At 42.8% G+C, this 18935-nt stretch overlaps 1 protein-coding gene across 4 annotated transcripts in view; it reads left to right on the forward strand.

The window, feature by feature from the left end:
* The first annotated feature begins 14496 nt into the window (after nucleotides 1-14496).
* The window catches only part of LOC147449149 (protein MLN51 homolog), a 76379-nt gene continuing 71940 nt past the window's right edge, over nucleotides 14497-18935 (forward strand). The window contains exons 1-2 of one of the 4 annotated variants that reach the window (XM_086521716.1): nucleotides 14497-14639; nucleotides 14822-15376. In XM_086521716.1, coding sequence (XP_086377842.1) covers nucleotides 14844-15376 — 533 coding nt within the window. In that variant the 5' untranslated portion in view covers nucleotides 14497-14639; nucleotides 14822-14843. Of the gene's footprint in view, nucleotides 15377-18935 lie in introns of all 4 variants that reach the window. The other 3 variants (XM_086521712.1, XM_086521713.1, XM_086521714.1) reach the window with 3 other exon arrangements.

Raw genomic sequence — 18935 nt, forward strand, 5'->3', positions numbered from 1 at the left:
GCAAACCTAATCGGGTTCAAGCTGACGGAGAACCATTGCTATAAAACAAGAATTGCAGATCAAGAAAACTCCCTAACTGCCTACTTGCCCGCCGCCTCCACCAATGTGGTGTACACAAGAAGAGAGAGAGATGTGCTCCAAACTAGCTTGCCTCTCTACGAGTCGGCAGCCTCTTTTATAGGGAGAAGAGAGTTGGTTACATATGCCAAGAACCTACTAGTGTCCTCTCACACTAGGTGGGTCGGACACACCTACAAGACCCACACACCACAATATTAGGTCCCCCAAAACTAAAGGAAGATTAGCTTTATGTTATACATTACACTTACACAATCAAAATTGAATTTGAATATCAAGAAAGCCACCAAAAAAATCATAAAAGTGCTAATTTTGGCCAAAAAACAGGATTATGCAATTCTTGTAAATTGGTCACAACTTTCAATTTTAACACTTAGCTCTCCATGCAAGCATCAAAACATGTTGAGAACTATGAAGGCTTAACCTCTAGCCATCTAAACCTCACAAACATGAAGTTTAGAATGGTATAGTTGCCAAAAATTGAAAAAAAGCCAAAAACAGGACCCGTTTTTTCACACAATTTAGGTTCAAAAATGTTGTGCAAGAGTAAGGTTAATGGTGAGATCGATACTTCAAAAAAAATGCTAAGTTTTTTTCAGCTCATAAGGCAACTTTGTGGATATATAGCACCTAGAAATTCATTTTCATACTCTTCAAATAATTGAAGCAAAATGGTCACTAATAGGACACAAAAGTGTCCAAGGACATAAAAGTGTCCTGTTACCATTCTAGTGTTAATTAAACACCATGGGACATGGCCCTTGTAACTAACCTAGGATATATTTAATGATTTTACCTCTGGCATGGCTGAGCATGATTGCATTACGAGAGTCCCTCTTCATCACACCGCGAAGGCGGCCTCACTGTGGATTTTCCCACTCAGGTATCGGCGTGCCGAACATAGCAACTACACACACACACCCACACTCTCCATGAAGGTGGCCCGGCTCACTTATGGCTCCCGCTCATAGGACTGACAGTCCCTCCTCCTTCCCCTATATAAACAGGTGAGGGCGCATCTCTGCCCCTCACTTAGCCAGGGTTGTTCTGTCGTGTTTTTTTTCTAAATAACCTACTGCTTGCTTCAAATACAGAACTATGGAGCTCACTACTCATGTTTCTCAAGTTTTTTCCTTGCCTTGCTTACTTCTCAAAGGGTTTCTTGAGTTTTGATAAAGTTTTAAAGCAAACTTCAGGTATTGGTGGCTACAACAAAGGTAAGTATTCATGGTTGTCGAACAGTGGCATGTTAGTGGCATATGCTTTGCTCTAGTTTTTGCCTCTGGCATCAACTGCTTGGTATCATCCAAAGTATAAGGGCTGGCTTTTTTATGGCTATCGGTAACGGGTTTTTTCCTACTGTCGTTCTTTTAACACTGTGTGCAGCATGATTCAATAATTGTTATATGGCCTTGTGAGTACCAATGAACTTGGGAAATTTTTAGCCTTTTCGGGATATTAACGTTTGCAGATAGTAGTTCATCTCGGCAGACGGGTTTTTTTTCGAATAATGGGGTTATTCTTAGCTTTTTTAGCATCAAAGGCCCAGGGGACTTTGTAATACTGGGCATACTGAATTTCTGGGAAGGAACTATCATTTATACTTGAATACTGTAGAAATAAGCTTGGGAAAACCCACCAAATCTGAGGTAGCTAATGGTTTATAAAAAGGGTTTTTTGTTCACTGATTTGGAAGGTAAGTATATGTCCGCTTGGATTGACATCTGCATGGTAATTACCCGATCAGAGCTTTGAAAGGGGTATACCCCGGATGAGTATTGATTCCCACTACTAATACTGTCGTTGTTATTAATGAATGCCATGATGTCTGTCGCTTATGTAACCTGGTAAAGCCTTCCGTATGGGGTGGCGTGTTAAACTTTTGTACCATATTTTGTGGCCCATGTACTAGTTAAATGTTGCTTATATTTCTTTTAAAAAGATAATAACCCCTTGGAGGGTATATGGATCCGTTACATTCTATGTATGGACCTGATCGATATTATTTGGATTGTTCGCGACAATGCAATACAATATTTGCATTCACAGTTTGTCCTTGTTTTAAAAAAAAAAACGGTTGGACGGGCTAGGCCTCTACCACTTGGCTAGCTAAAAGTTACTGACTTATTAAATTAGGAAGCAATGGACTCCATTTGAAACATAAAAATGTTATCAAGTTCTAAACTAAGAACATACTCGATAAAAAGTATTTAGGCTTGTTTTCGGATAGAACCTCATTAATTTGACATATAATAACTCAAGTAGTTTGTCTTTTGAAGGAGTATACAACTTGGACTAAAAGGGGAAATCTGATACTTAGATTTCATGAGATAATTAACTTATAAACAAAAAGGTTCTCTTTGACTAGAAACACTGTGAATCTTAAAAAAGAGAGATAATATATATAAATGATTTTACTTTGGACCCAGCTTGTAAATGGTAAAAAAGTTTTGTAAGATGGACATGGATAACAACTGGTATAGTCCATTGATACACATCCACTAACTGAATTGTTGTCTTGTTTGGATGGATGCAGGTAAGGACTCTATCTTATCTTGGAAGGTTTTTTTGACTTTGGCAAGCCATCCTACTTTGGAGAAAACACTCACTTATGATCTGGGAAGTTATTTTACTATCTGTATACTGAAAGGGGACCTCTTTCCTACAATCAGTGTACTTAAATAATTCTAATACTGAATTGTTTTTGTACTCACCTACTCTTTATTCCATTGCTAGCTATCTTTTGAATGTAAAAATTCAATTATGTCTTATTATCTAAGATTAAACAGCTACACACATATCCTATATATAGGGTTTTTCTTTCTAAGAGAAACCGGGATGCTGGCTTTGGAAATTTTTGTTGAAATTGAGTTCTAGGTTGGACCCACAGTCTATAATCCCTTGACTGGTTGACTGGTGTTAGGTGGTCCTACGTAGACTTTATTTCTGGTCCCCTGCTCACGGCTACTATAGTCTTTGACTTTGCCGGTTTAAGGTTTACAGGCCCAAAAACTACAATTACTAATTCTACTTCTATTTATGTTTATATTGTTCCCTTTTCAGGACTACACACCCTATAGAAAGATAGCCCGCATGTATGCTAATCACAACCCTGAGAATCATGCAAAGATTCTCGAACAAATTAAGCTTTACCTTAAGGACCGTAAACCAAAGAATGCTTTGGCGGCTAGAACTAGACCCTTCCTCTTTAGGAAAGCCAAAGATTGTATCACTTACTACGGTAAGTAATAGTAGACCTCACCACACTTTTTTGAAATATTGCAGACCCTTGCCCTCTCACAAGGATTGGAATTAACCTCGGAGCCCCTCTCAGTGGCCACTTCTCTTGTACTCAGATGTATTAGCAGCTTGGATGCTTCTCAACTAATATATGACTCGGCTCTTATCTCTGACAAGAAACCATATGTATTACATATGCTGTCTTTTAATGATTGGGTCAAAATATTGGCTACTCTGGATAAAGACTTCATGGAAGGAGTGAATTTAATTACCCAATACATAGCCCAACTTCCCCTACTTTTCTCACAATACCAACAAGAACTTGCCCTATTTTCTTCCTCTAGTGCTGATCTGTCTAACTTTTTGAGGAAGTTGTGTGGTCTCAATCCCTCTTTTGTCTGTACACCGGCTACTCCAACTATTCCACAAACTGGTGGTATCTTTTGTCAAGATAGTGCAGCCCTTGAAGCAGTTAAAGAATTTCAGAGTAATCTTTGTTCCCTCAATGACTCTAACCTCCTGGAGATGGTGCCAAAAATTTCCAAAGTTTTTCCTGTCCTATCTGTTAGACAAATTGGAATTGAATCCCTTGGGGCTGATCATCAACTTTGGGTCCTGCCCAACAAAGCATTTTTAGCACCTATTTTGAGTGAAACTTGGGTCTACTTGCCAACCTACCTGCCTCTACTGTGGAAGACCGCAGACTCAAGATTTTAAAAGGAGGACAATTTCTGGACAAAGGGGAGCTTATCAAAGCACCTTTCAACCTCAATCTCATTGACCACTCCAAATGCCCCTCCAATACATGCCTCTACATACGTACCAAAGGAAACATGGAATTTGCCCAGAGTACCCTAGAGTTTTACACTAAATCCATATGGAATGTCTTTCGACCTTATGTAAAATGTGCTTGCAGGTTTCTTGACCCTAAAGCCCCTTGTGAATCTAGCATCTTTTGATTATACCATTTGGTTTATCTTCAACCATCTGGACTTACTCTTCCCAGAAAAGCCAGTGGATTTCCACCTCTCCCTCATTTGCTCCTAGTTAGGTGGCCAAGCCAAGAAAATTGTAATTGCACAGATTGCCTTTAACATCTTCCGTGGGTTGATGCTAGATATCCTGAAGGAGTTAAAATCTGATGAGCCTGGGATTTACTTAACTACTTATGCTAACTTTAAAGGTGTTAAGATCATCACTGGATATCTTGAAGGAGTTAAAATCTGATGAACCTGGGATTTACTTAACTACTTATGCTAACTTCAAAGGTGTTAAGATCATCACTAGTTTACTTAAACCTTGTATCGAGGAGGATGATTCCCCTGCTCTTAAAAGACCCAACTCTTTTACCACCCCCAACTCCTTCACTTCCTTTCTAACACCTAGCTCTTCCTCTAACCGAGGAAAAGCTCGTAGCTACACAAGGGGAAGAGGCAGGCGTCCCCCCGTCAGGAATTTCCCTGATATGTTATCCTTGGTGATACTGCAGGTGTCGAAGGCTGGGAACTTGCCTGTGCACTGTGTGCGAGCTTCGAAAGGCTAGAAGCACACAACTAGAGAGTCCTAGCAAGCTCAAATAAGAATGGTGTGCCACTCACCACTCAATGCTTCCATCGTGAAGGATCCTATGCTGTGAAGAAGAAGCACTACAAGAGGTTGTGTGCTCTTGTGACGCTGTTAGCGACGGAAATACACTGGGTTTTTATAACCCCCGGCGTCGCTAAAACTGTCGCTACGAGCGTCGCTATATGCGTCGCTATATACGTCGCTATATGCGTCGCTATATAGCGACGCATATAGCGACGTATATAGCGACGCATATAGCGACGTTTACACAGAAGACTATAGCGACGCTCATAGCGACGCTACAGAGCCATAAATAGCGACGCTTATAGCGACGCCTGAGAGAATTTTTTTTTGGTGGCAGGGCATTGAATGCCCTGCCACCCATCAACCATATTGTACTTGATTCACTTTTTAAAAAAAGTGCAAAGGTAGATAATAAACCCAAAATAGTCACCCACAAGACGCATTGTTTGCAAAATTGACAATTGTACACATCATAGGCAAAATGAATTGATTGGCAAATGTAATAATGACAATTGTACAACATCATAGGCATAAAGAATTGATTGGCAAAAGAAACTGCGGTGACAAATGTAATAATATACATGGTTCAAAAAGACGTATAAAATCCGTCTCATGATACATAAGCTATGAGAAACCCTAAACTAATGCTATCTAGCTACGGCTAAACTGACGTCGTCTAGTCAGACGTCTCATCGCGTCCAAGCGGCGTATCTGTCGGATTCTGCAAAAAAAGACAATAAGACAGCTTTCAGTAAGTATAAACATATAACGACATTTATAAAACAATACAAAAAATAAAAAAGTGTAAACCCTAATACTAACCATGCCGCCACGAGAACTGAGAATGTCCATCAGGGCGTTTAAGCCCTTCCTGCCTGCGTACTCGCGCTCGTACGGTGTGGGATCACGTCCTGTCATCGACCACTGTCAAAACATACAAAGATTTCATTATGTTAGAACTCAAAAACTCATAAACCCTAAACTATCGAACATGCATAAAGAGCAATGTGAAAACACTTACAAAATCGGCCTCAAATGATGCCCATCCACCGCTCCCCAAGTGGTGCGAGCTCCCTGCCTCTACTCGCGCTCTGGCTGCATCCTTTTGTTGCTTCCACTTGTCGGGATTCTCGCGCGCTGCTTTCTTCGCATTCTTCCAATCTTCTTTGGCCAGCCAATCTGGCATGTTCCACCCATTCTTGATTGCTTTTTGCACTTTGGAACGCTTGTGTTTGCAGTATTCGCGCATTCGAATCTTCATCAGGTCTTCATTGAAGCGCTGATCCCGTGTTGGAACGGGAAACTCATCATGAAGTATGCTGATGACTCTGTTTTTTAAATCACTTGGTACTTCACTCCATTTGTTTAGTATGTAGTGTCTAAACAGCTGAGAGCAAAGACCACGCATGCGCGAGATTACCTTCTTGCCGTCATCATCTATGATGATGCCGCCGCTGATGTCAACGAAGTAAGGCAAGCCCTCTGGCCGGTGACACGTGAACCTGGGTGTCCCGGCAGGGGTCTCTAGCGGCGTGTTGATGGGGGTACGGACGTCAGGTGTCTCCACCGGCGTCTGGGCCCCGAAGCGAGGAGTGTCGAGTGGGGTGGCTCCTGGCGGAGTAGGTAGAGGTGTGTAGCTTCTAGGAACAGTCAGCCGTGCAAAACCTGGCGTAGATGGCGATGCTGTGGCTGGTGTAGGGGCGGGCAAAGAAGGGGAGGGTAAAGAGCCTCGTCGAACACGAGGCGGTGTGGAGGCATCGGTGGCAGAATCCCCACAACAACCGCCACCGCCACCACTAGAGCGCCGGTGTCTAGACGAGTGTGAAGCTCGTCTCGTCGACGCCGAAGCTTCGGAGCGCGCCGAATGCTCCGAAAGAGAGGGAGATGCGGATGGAGTAGGAATGCGCGATGATGCGCCAGAGCGATGACGCTCCACGTACCACTGTCTCTGCTGCGGTGACAAAGAAGAAAGAAACTCCTCATCATCCATACCTGCATTAAACACACGAATATTTAAACTTAATATTGAATGAATAGAGTAGACAATGACGCAAAGACTATTAAATACAATGACGTAATGACGCATATAAATACAATGACGCAATGAATCGAGTGATAGAAGAGGCAAGTCGAAAACTCAGAATTTTCAATCAAAAGATGTGAGCGCGAGTAGAAAAGAGCGTTATACACCATGGAAGGTACTTAGAGAGCCAGAGCTTTTACAACACGGAGCAAAATTGTTCAAATACAATATTTGTGGCTTTAAGAGATCTCTCTCTCATCCTCGCATAACTCAGCATAACTTCCTATAGCTATATAGAGCTCTCCGTTTAAACACATATCCTCTGTTTCATTTTGTAGCTCCTCTGCATGCACCCCATATAGAGTAGTAGCATCTTGATGCTCGTCTGGCACCACCGCAGCGGCTTCTGATTGAGCATCTTCTCTGATCTCCTCCATTGATGTCGTTGTGATTGGCACATGGTAGCCTTCATACGTCCTTGCACTACGAGGGGCTACCTCTATGACGTACCACCAGTTTGATGTAGACTTTGTAGGATGAAATATTACCTGCCAGAGCCACATAACTTACATGAGAGCTTTCAAGCACATAACTTGTAAAAGGGGGATGTTAACTATTTACATACTTACTTGTTCACAATGCTCGGGTAGTACGAAAGTGTCTCTTAGGTCAGTCCATTTCTTAGTAGAATCCACCTCAAGAAAACCAGACTCTCCTCTACGCACAGTAGCGTTGCGACCCTCCATGATTATCTTGAACCATTGCACGTCGAACAAGTTGACAAAAAATCCTCTGTAATCGATCCTCAAAATCTCTTGCAGCGTGCCGAAGTAAGTGAGTTCTGCCACCACAGGATCTGCATCAGAGGAACGTCGTCGACTAGACTGTTCAAATTTTGCCATGATTCCACAATCTTGAGTAAAACGCTTTTTGTCGATTCGTTCCACCCTAAAATGTCGACCTTTACACCATGCTGCTGTGTATGAATTATACTACAACGAACAAAGGTTATGAGTGGCCGTTCAAACGTTTATAAATAAAGTCACTTGCTAGTCGTACATTGCAAACTTACCTTGGTCGCGCAACCCCGAGAGTACTCCCACTCTTCTTCAGTCACTTCGTCACAGCATTGTTGTGCGCTTTTCAATTGGTTGTGCAACCATCTTAAGCTCATGAAGGTTGGTAGGCTCTCCAGAACCGCTGGATAGTGCATCGGTGGTCGTCTTCCCCGTCTCCACTCGATTCGTGCCCTTTGTCGCTCTTGCTTTGCATCCTCATATTGTGAAATCCACTTTTGCATCACTGGATTGTGAAGCATGCAAAATCGGTTGATTTTAGCCTCTAGATCTTCCGTCATCTTCTTCTCAACACCGAGATTGCACATGACAATCCCAGATATGCGCTCATCATCTATGGTTCGCCATAGCGTGTCCCGAGATTTATCAAATCCGTCTAGCCACTCTCCAATGTACACTAGGGACTCTGATACCAACCAACCTTCTGCCATGCTACCCTCCGGACGTGCCTTTTGACACACATATCCCTTAAGCGTTTTCATGAAACGCTCTAAGAATAACATCCATCTGGAATGAACTGTGCCAGCTATTTCCACCTCATCAACTATGTGAACAAGAAGATGCACCTGAATGGTTAGCATTGTAGTAGGAAAATGTTTCTCAAACATGCACACAAGCTCCGCAGCATTTAGTTTGGCGAATGGTATGGAGTCTATGTTGATCTCCTTTTGTGAGATCCATTGCACCAGCTTTGCAAGTTTGTAGATTGTGTTCCGGATGTCGAGAGACAAACGTCCCTCAATGGCAACCGGTAAAATAAACTGTAAAGTATGTGCAGCAATGATATTAAAGTCCACATTTTATGCAATGATATTAAAATCCACTATGAACGTACTTGACACATTTTATGCCAATCGTGTGACTTCAAACCGGTAAGCTTTCCTTCTTTAGGAAAACACGTTCGGAGCGAGTGCATTACGACAGTGGGGGTCCGCAAAGATCGAATGGTCTCTTTTACTTTGCGTTCTTGGGCTCCTGTGAAAATCCATGGTGCTTTAGGGAGTTTTATCGATCCATCAGACGTTGTTTGCGGCCAATATTGCTCCATACGATCCACATTTCTAAGGTCAACTCTGGCTCCCAAAGTATCTTTCTTGCCGGTCAAATGGTCCCATAGTAGATTACCCACATTCTTGAATATGTGCATTGGATCGAGCAAGTGATTGATCATGAGTCGGGGCCAGTATGGTAACTCGTACCATAGAGATAGTCTCTTCATCCCTGGAGGCAATCCGTCATCGCACATCTCCTTCTGCTCTAACCATGCTTGTGCAGACATCCTTGGTGGCTCTCTTCCCAAAAAGCCGTCGCGTAACACATGATTCTCTGGAAGATACGCTTGATGACCTTCGTAGATTTGCTTCTTCAGTGAGGGTGCCCTACGTGCATTCAGTCTAGGTCCACATGTGACACATGCTCTGTATCCGCTTGTTTGAAGCCCTGCATGTATACACATGATAATAGATCAACTATGGGAAAAAACAAGATTTACAGTGTCTGAGTGAGGAGTGTCAATAGATCACCTGAGCATTCTGTTAGCCCGGGATAGTCATGCATGGTCCACATTAGAATGCCTCTGATCAAAGCATTCCGTCGTCCTGTGTGTCGGCTCATATCCACCACCTCTATGCCAATCCACAATTGTTGTAGCTCTTCCAATAGTGGACGAAGATACACATCCATATTCCCCACTTTATATCGCCCTGGCACAATCAAGCTTAGCCATAGGTGCCCCTTCTTCGTAGTCAACCACGGGGGAATGTTGTAGTTGACGATGACAACGGGCCATACACTGTAAGATGTTGATCTTTGACCAAATGGATTTACGCCATCCATAGTCAGGCCTAAGCGCAAATTTCGAGCTTCCCTGGCAAAATCCGACCATGTTCCATCTATATGTTTCCACGCTATGCAATCTGCAGGAATTCGTAGCACACCATCCGAAGATTTATTCTCCTCATGCCATGATGCTAGGGCGGCCATGGACTTACATTCGAAGAAATGCTTGATACGAGGAAGCAGAGGGAAATGTCGCAAAACCTTTTGTGGAATTTTTGTCCCGTGGAGATCTACTCGATATCTTTCGGAATCACATTTCGGACACTTCTCCATGTCTATGTATTCCCCTCTGAAAAGAATGCAGTCATTAGGACAAGCGTGGATAGAATTGTAATCCATCCCCAAGTTTCGCAAAATCTTTCTTGCTTCATCTCGAGAATCTGGCATCACATTGTCAGCTGGTAGTATGTGCTCTTTCAGCAATCTACACAACATAAAAATATGATACAGTCGTGTAAAAATCTATCAGATCATTATACATTTAGAGTTCTATTAAAGTAAACTAATTGTAATAGATCACCTGAAAAGCGCTGTGACGCTAGTGTCACTCCATCCAAACTTTGCCTGCATGTTGAGAAGAACCAGGAGTGCTTTCAATCTAGACATACGTGCTCCATTATACAATGGCGTATCGGCTTCACTTTTCATATCATCATAGATAAGCCTTTCTGAATCCATGATCGTCTCGATCATTTCATCAATCTCGGGCTCCAACATTGCCTCGTTGGGAATGTGCTCTGCATGATCATCCCCCGAGTTGTCAGAGGCTACATCTTGTGGCCTCACATATGCTGCTTGACCAAAGCGCCTGCGAACACGTCTATTGGGTTGCAAGATTGCTGCTTGTTGGCCAGCGTCAGAGTCCGACGAGTTATAATTGGCAACAACTCGATCTATAATAGATGGATCGAACTCGCCAAATTCGCGAACGTGCTGCAAAGAAACACGTCTTGTCCGTCGCACAGCATGCTTGCATTGATTACAAGGACATAAGACCCTTGTTGAGAGATAGGTGTTTCGGTTGGACGGTCCCACATCCTCGTCGCTAGTCATAATGAGGATAAAAAACTTATAACCTGGACAACAAATTTAATATTCTATTGGCATTCTTCGTCTTATCTCTCTCTCTCTCTCTCTCTCTCTCTCTCTCTCTCTTTACCTCACATTCTCTAGTCATGTCCAATCCCTGCACACCTCGGTCTAGAGGTGCACGGAGATCAGAACCACCGGGTTATAATCTCGTCTTTATTGGTCAATACCTATATTTGTGGGTACAAGAAATCTACACACCCACGTCTACATGATACTGCATGTAGTGGACAAAACCCCTTTGCCTCTTCTCTAGCTGTAGCACTTCACTTCATCTTAACATCTTTTCACAGTAGATCTTTTCACTGTTCGTCTAACTCTAAACCCTAAACCCTAAACCGTAAGTAATTATTGCGTGGACTCGATCTAACGTAAATAAGCGTAAATTTAAATAAACGTAAATCTAACTAAAAATAAAGCTAAATCTAATTTAACATAAGTCTAATGACTAGAGGTTGTCTAGATGGTCATTGTGTCGGGGATGTAGTGACTCTTGCCGCCCTGAAGATCCACCTTCTTCCCTATCTTCTGAAGACATTTCACCAGTACTTTTGGATCGACGGAGCCCACCATGAGTGAAGGCAACAATACCCTATATTCCATTGAGGGCTTTCTTCACCCGCTTCATGCAGGCATCGCAGTCTATGGAGACCTAAATCTAATCTAATATAACGTAAATCTAAACCTAGCTTAAATAAACGTAAATCTAGTTAAAAATAAACCTAAATCTAATTTAATGTAAGTCTACATATAACCTAATCTTTAACGTCTTTTAAGATAGTTTCCTACGACGTTATAACTCTCTTCTTCTTGTGTGTGTGCGCGTGTGTGGATGTGTGTGCCAATAAAAAGAGATAAATGGTATAACCTTTCTATCACCCATGCCAAGTATGATAGATTGATTATGCCATTTCCCTCTTGAATAATAGGTCTTGAGTTCAACTCCTCGTCGGCTAGATCTTTAGGTCTTTTAATTTTAATTAGTTTCCTACGACGTTGAATTAGTTTTTCTCTCTTTCTCTCTCAATGTGTGTGCGTTTTTTTGGATCGTATGCATGTTTTCTCTCTCTTTTCCTCTCTCAATGTGTGCGTTTTTTGTTTATGCATGTTCTCTCTCTCTTTTCCTCTCTCAATGCGTGCGTTTTTTGTTTATGCATGCTCTCTCTCTCTTTTCCTCTCTCAATGTGTGTGTGCATTCTTTGTTTATGCATGTTCTCTCTCTCTTTTTCTCTCTCAATGTGTGTGTGCATTCTTTGTTTATGTATGTGTGTGTGCGTTTTTCTTTTTGTTTGTACTCTCTCTCTCTCTCTCTCTCTCTCTCAAAAACACTATGTGTGTGTGTATGTGTGTGTGTGAGAGAGAGAGAGAGGGAGAGAGAAAGAGGGGAAGGGAACATGAGAATGAGGAGAGGGAAGGAGCATACCTGGCTCTCCTTCCTCTCCTCGTGTGTGTGTGTGTGTGTGTGTGTGTGTGTGGAGAAGAAAAAGAGAGAGAGAGAGAGAGAGAGAGAGAGAGAGTGAGGGAGAGCGTTACCTGCTCCTTGCTTGAGGGCGCCGAAAAACTCAGATCTGAGATCTGAGTTTTTTGGGCGCGCTCGGTTATTTTTTTACCCCAGCCGGCGTCGCTATGAGCGTCGCAAATTTACAAAGAAATTTGCGACGCTCATAGCGACGCTTATAGCGACGCTCATAGCGACGCCGGGATTTTTTTTTTTGAGCGTCGCTGTGTGAGCGTCGCTAATATGAAGAGCCTCTTGTGGTGAAGGAGCCGTCGTCGATGCCGCGCTCAACCGCCTCGCCATCGCCGATGCCGCTGCAATGCTCGATTACACACACCCTTTCTCTCTCTCTCTCAAGAATACACACACACACACACACACACACACACACACACACACACACGTGAGTATACGAAGGAGAAGGAGACAGAGATGGAGCAAGAGCACTTCTTAGCTTACACCTCAAAGAATGAAGATTTTTAGGTCAAATGGACCTTTTATTAGTGTTTGACCCATTCACACCTGGGCGTCCACAGTGGCTGCTCATTGCAAAACTACTGTAAAAATAAGATAAGTGGTGCGCCTCTCATCGGCGATCACCTACACACCTATTGGACCGACAAGCCCGATCCATGACTCAATCAAATAAATAATACGCGTCCGTCGAATGTGATAGGGTGTCTGTGAGGGTTAACAGATTTATAACATTTGTGAATGTATTGTTTGTTTAGAATTCTTTAATTATGCAAATATGAAAATCCTAAAATGATAGCCTCTACTCATATTTGTTAACTTTTAAGACTATGCCATGTTGATTTAATGACTAGAAGAAGCGGTAATGGACCAATGTAAGATGTAACCTTGAACACCCATGGTGGAGACGCAAGGATTTCAAGAACCATGCATAAATGCTGGCACACATAGGGAGGCATTAGATGAGTGCATACTTAAATATAAAATGCAAAAGTTGATGTGTGTTTGTGTGTTATCTCTTTTTTGGTTCGCTACATAAATAGGGTTTTGAATGTGCCAAAAACATGATGTTGTTCTCTCGGAGACCTAAAATTTTTACTCTTGTCTCCCATTTTTAAAGTGTACTCGTATTTGAAGCTTATAATATTAATTTGGCATCTTAGCGACAAAGAACAACCTCCCCTTTCTTGGTTTGACACCCCTATGGTTCCTTTTTTATGATTGAGGGTTTTAGGAAGCCTTTGCTATAGGAAGAGAGCTTACATGCAAGAAAAGTTATGAGAGAGTAGGGACAAACAATCATGGAGTTGGTTTGTATGAGGATGAGACTAACATATAGGAAGAATGGCAATGAAGATGTTAGAGGCTACATTTATAGCAATAGAAGGTGATGCCTATGAAATTGAGGTTGTAGAGTATAGGAATCTTTGGTGCAAGTCATCGATGCAACACCTCAAGAGGATGTCAAGAGGGTAGGAACTTTTGGTACAAGTGTTGGATGCAACACCTCAACAAGATGTTGTAGTTGCAATGGTGAGAAGGGTATTGTAAGGCAAGGAATAGCTATGGCCAAAGAGAGAAATATGGTAAGGGTCATGGTATCAAGGTAGCGCCTTTGTGAGGTAGATTTTTGTTTGAATGCAAAGCAAGGATGTGGTACCTATTACATTACAAATGAAGCTACAAATCTACCAGAGTGGTGGACACACTCACTCTCTTGCTACCTCTCCTCTCTTTCTCTTATTCATAGTTTACTGGATTTTCAACTCTTCCACATACATTAAGGGACCAAGTAAACTAGCATAAGCGGGGGGAGAGAGAGAGAGAGAGAGAGAGAGAGGGGGGCAATTGGCCCTCCTCCGACATTGAAGTCTGGGCCCGCATAGCACTCCATCACTCAATCACCCTCATCCCGGTGCTGCCAGTCATTCACAACACAAACATGACTCACGAGGCCAAAGGTGGTTGATTAGCGATGAAGGTGGCAAACAGGAGCTCGCGCCATGTGCGGGGAGTGCCTCCTGCCTTGAACAAATTATAGAGAGCTGCTCAAATTTGGCTTGTGTAACCAGCCTTGACTACATAGGGCCAGCGATGAATTTCATGAAAATAAAAATTCTGATCTTCTTTTTTTTGTTCGACTGGCAGTTTTGAGAGACTCTTCTATACTATATATAATAGGTGAAGGCAGACGCTTGCAGCTAGCCATCGCCCAAAACGCTTACGATCTTGGGTTCGTGTCGCCTTCCTGATCACTTCAGATTTACGCAAGTGGGTTTAAGGTTTCTCTCTTGCATTGCAGACTTCACGTCAGATTGAAGTGCGCACAATTTTAAGGATATACCCACAGCTTTTGTGAATGCAGAGGTGGCGCCCTCTCAGATTCTCTGGGTGATTTTGTTTCGTTGCCTGTAGTTCCAACGGCAGAGTGCTTCTAATGGCTGCAGTTGAGCATACCACAGTTGAGCATAGCAACCGTGCTGAGGATCCTTCTGAACTTGGTAGGGATGAGAATTTGAATTATGAAAGTGACAGTGATGAGGGCACTTCAGCTTTGGCATTGCGGCGTCATGTTGCAAGTGACGATGAGGAAGATGATGATGAAGCAAACAGTGGAAGACGGGATGATTACTATGATGAAGACTTGGAGCACCATGAAGGGGGGCCTCCTGTAGATGATGATGAGGAAGAAGAGGAGGAAGAAGAGGAAGAGGAGTATGAAGATGAGGGCATTGGAATGGCTGGGAGGAAGGAAACAAGTGAAGACTATGATGATGAAGAAGCTAATGAAGAGGCGAGCAACCACACGAGGGAGGGTACACGGAAGCCACAAGGCAGTATTCCAACAGGTGGAAACTTTGAGGTGTCGTTGGAGGAAAAGAAGGATGCGGAGCCTTTTGTTGTTCCGACAGCCGGGGCCTTCTACATGCACGATGATCGATTTCGCTACAATGGGTTGGCTCGTCCAAGGTAAGGGCCTTTGCACATGTGGCGCATGAAGTTTTTCACGATCATGGTGTAACAAATTCATCTTATGTGTCGTGGTGTATGGAATGAAGTTTTGTTTGTCAGATACTATAAGCTACTGACACGGCAAGGTTTGACAGATTCTACAAGCAAATTCTCTTTTATACTTGAAGTGGCATAATGACATTGATTGAATAGAAATATTACATGGAGCTAGTTACCTCTCAAAGCTGATGTACCTTTTTTTTGCTACAAAGAGGAGTTCATGCCTTAGGGGCTGTACGGTTGCAAGGAAGGAATGTAGCTTTGTGTAACTATGCATCATATTATCTTTTCCTTGTATCCAATTACCTAAAGTACCTACCGTCCATTTCTATCGTCAATCGATCAATTCATCCATGCTGTATTGATCTTTTTGCATTTTTCTTGCGTTTTGGGTTTCTTCGAGGAGCACTTGTGTGTGTTTGCTTAAAGCATGAGAGTGCCCATATGCTAAAAATCCTTTGGGGAATTGCTTTTCGTTCTGGCTTTGGGAGAATAGTGCCTATATAAGACTTCTTAGAGGAGGCATTTGTAGGTGTGGAGTATGAAAGATAGAGCATTTAAACTCATTGCACTAACATATTTCAAACTGTTAAGAGTTTCACCTCCTGTCTAGTGGTTGCTCCGGTATTTCCTAGGAGAGGACCCATGTTCCTAACTTCCTATATCTTTACGGGGTCAGGGTCTCTGGTTTATGCAGGTTTCAGACATGTGTCATGTTCTGCTGATGTGGCATATTCTATATATGTGCCTCTTGGCACATATTTATGTGATTCTTTAAGTGCTGAGGTGGTTTTATAGGGGGCGTTCCCAATCTATTGGGCCGTGGGCTGTAGATTGAGGTCAGGTAGATTACGAGGGTGCATATATCTCCACACTTGCCCCCTCCCTCTTGTACAAGTTATATGTAGCATATGAGCCAACACTTTGGGATCCTTGTTGCTAAATTAGCGTCATCCGGAAGGTGAAATATAATTTTAAATGAATTTTTGAAAAGAATTGAATCCTTAAGTGAGAGGGTCTTCTTGCTTGAGACATCTATAGATATTTCTAATGCGTCATTCAGAGAAATGATATGAGCATAGTGAACGAGAATATCTGTAGGCCACCAAGAACGGATACTTCTGATGCGTCACATCAGATGGGTGACAGAGAGCATTGAGATGGAGTATTCGACCATTTGGAACGGACATTTCTGACGCGTCATGGAATGGGTGACATAGAGCATTGCGAAGGGGTCGTTCCGTAAGTTCGGTGAGAAAGGACTGAGTGATTGATATTCATGATGCATCACATGGTGGGTGAAGGGGAGCATCAGATAGGGAATATTCCACAGTTATGAGGGATTTCGAATTGAGTTAGAGTTGTGTACAAGAGATGGCTTGAAAATCTGTGCTAGAAAGATCGTGGCCATGATTTTGCTTTGATCATTTTCTTGACTGAAATATAGTGAGCTTGTTGAATCTGTTCAAAATGGTCTAGATCGCATCATTTTTAGTCTGAGTCTTAGAATACATTCCTTGACGTAATGATTGATGTCTGGTTTGGCCAAAACAAATAATGTTTTGATGCTAAGGTCGTAGATAAAATACCGCGGTGATCCCACATAAGCATGTGCTTCATCCATGATTTTCATCCTCAATGGTGTCGTCGCATACATTGCTTGGTGGTGGAAGAGGTAATTGTTTCGAATAGAATAGGGATACTCATTCTCACTATTTTGTAGCTTTCTCCAAATAGAGGAGAAGTCGGGGTCATTTGGATACATGTGGAGAAGTGATTCCGGTTTTTGGTGATATAGAAAAGTGATTGCATTCCCCCTTGGCTGTTGAGACAGTGCGTCTGCAGTGACGTTTTTTGCTTCTAACCATATGGAGGATCTGGAAATGAAACATGGGTGAGAAGTTTGCCCGTTTCATATGTTTCTCAAACAATTTCCGTTGTGTAAGAAAATATCTTCTCTGATGATCTGTCTTATTCACAAAGTCTGCTCCTAGAAGATAATGCTTCGAGGTAGACAAGGCGTGAATCACAACCATAAGTTCCTTCTTGTAGATCGAGGCATGCAATTTTGCATCCTAAAGCCGTCTACTTTCAATAGCTTGTGCATGGGCTTCTTAGCTAAGCATTCCTCTGATGCAATCGCTTGAAGCATTGCAGTGTACCTCAAAGGGTTAGCATTCCTCCAATGCCATCGCAGTGTACCTCAAAGGGTTTCCTCAAGTTTGGTACTGTGAGAATAGGAATTGGACTCTAATGATCTGCCTTGACCACAAAGTCCTAGAAGATAATGTTTCCGGGTAGACAAAGCGTGAATCGCAGCCAGAAGTTTATTCTCGTAGATGGAGGCATGCAATTCTACATCCTTAAGCAGTTTACTTTCAAAAGCCACTGCATGGGCTTCTTGTAACAGACTTGGACACTCCAAGTTGGGAATCTACCACAACACACGCGAGCAAACTGAAAGAAATGAACAAAACTGAGAGAGAGACGACACGACACGTCGTAGTTCCGTGCCCAGAGAGATTGGCCCCAAAGACCAGCGCCCCTTCAGTATTTCTTTCTTATTAATGCTTCACAAAGTACAATGTCCAAGGGTCTTCGTCTCAACAGTGCTCCCAAGCGTATCTGCCTGAGACCGAGGCCATGGCACTTTATTTATAGGCCCGAGCCTTCCAAAAGCAGTGTACATGAAAAGCTTCAAGTCTAACAGCATCCAAGTCCCAAAAGCTAGCGCTACAGCAACCAGCGCAAATCGAGCAAATCCGTACAGGTGCCACGTCAGAGCCAACGGGATTTGCGAAACGTCCGTACAACGCTGCCACGTCAACATCTCCACGTGATTTGTGGGTTCTTGCTTTATTTTATTCTTCTAGTGTCCCTTTAGGCCCTGTCGGACATAAGCTTATAAGTCGGAACAACTTTAAAATCCTTGGTCTTTATTTTCAAGTCTCTCGGCTAGGCTTTGCAAGTTGGTAGCACTTCTTTGCATTTTTTTCATAGGCCCTGACTCCTCTCTGTCCGGAGTCTATCCTTTAGGTCATGCCACGTCATCACTTTGTGACATACCCCCTCTTGAAAGAAATGTAATCGCCCTCGATTACGCTTGCAAAACCAACATAAGCCAGCAACCAGTTCAGTAGACACACTGACTCTAAGTACCGACGCATTAGACAACACATGTCCAGTACTTGCACGACGACGACAGTCACTGAACATCCACATCACATTCACATCACTATTGTAACTGACTTGGACACCCCAAGTCGTAAATCTGGCACGACACACGTAAGAGCAATTGAAAATCACTTAATACTTTAAATCACAACTGAGAGATATGACACGGCCCTGTGTAGTTCCGTGCCCAGAGGTATTGGCCCCAAAGTTTGGCATCCCTTTTGGTATTTATTTTTATATTAATTCTGAGCAAAGTACAATGTCCGAGGGTCCTCTCTTTGCTCAATGCTCCCAAGCCAATCTGACGGAGAGAGGCCCTGGAAACTCTTATAAAGGCCTTAGG

This window comes from Adiantum capillus-veneris, chromosome 10 (assembly GCF_014529385.1).
Source record: "Adiantum capillus-veneris isolate H3 chromosome 10, ASM1452938v2, whole genome shotgun sequence".
In the NCBI taxonomy this organism is placed as follows: domain Eukaryota; kingdom Viridiplantae; phylum Streptophyta; class Polypodiopsida; order Polypodiales; family Pteridaceae; genus Adiantum; species Adiantum capillus-veneris.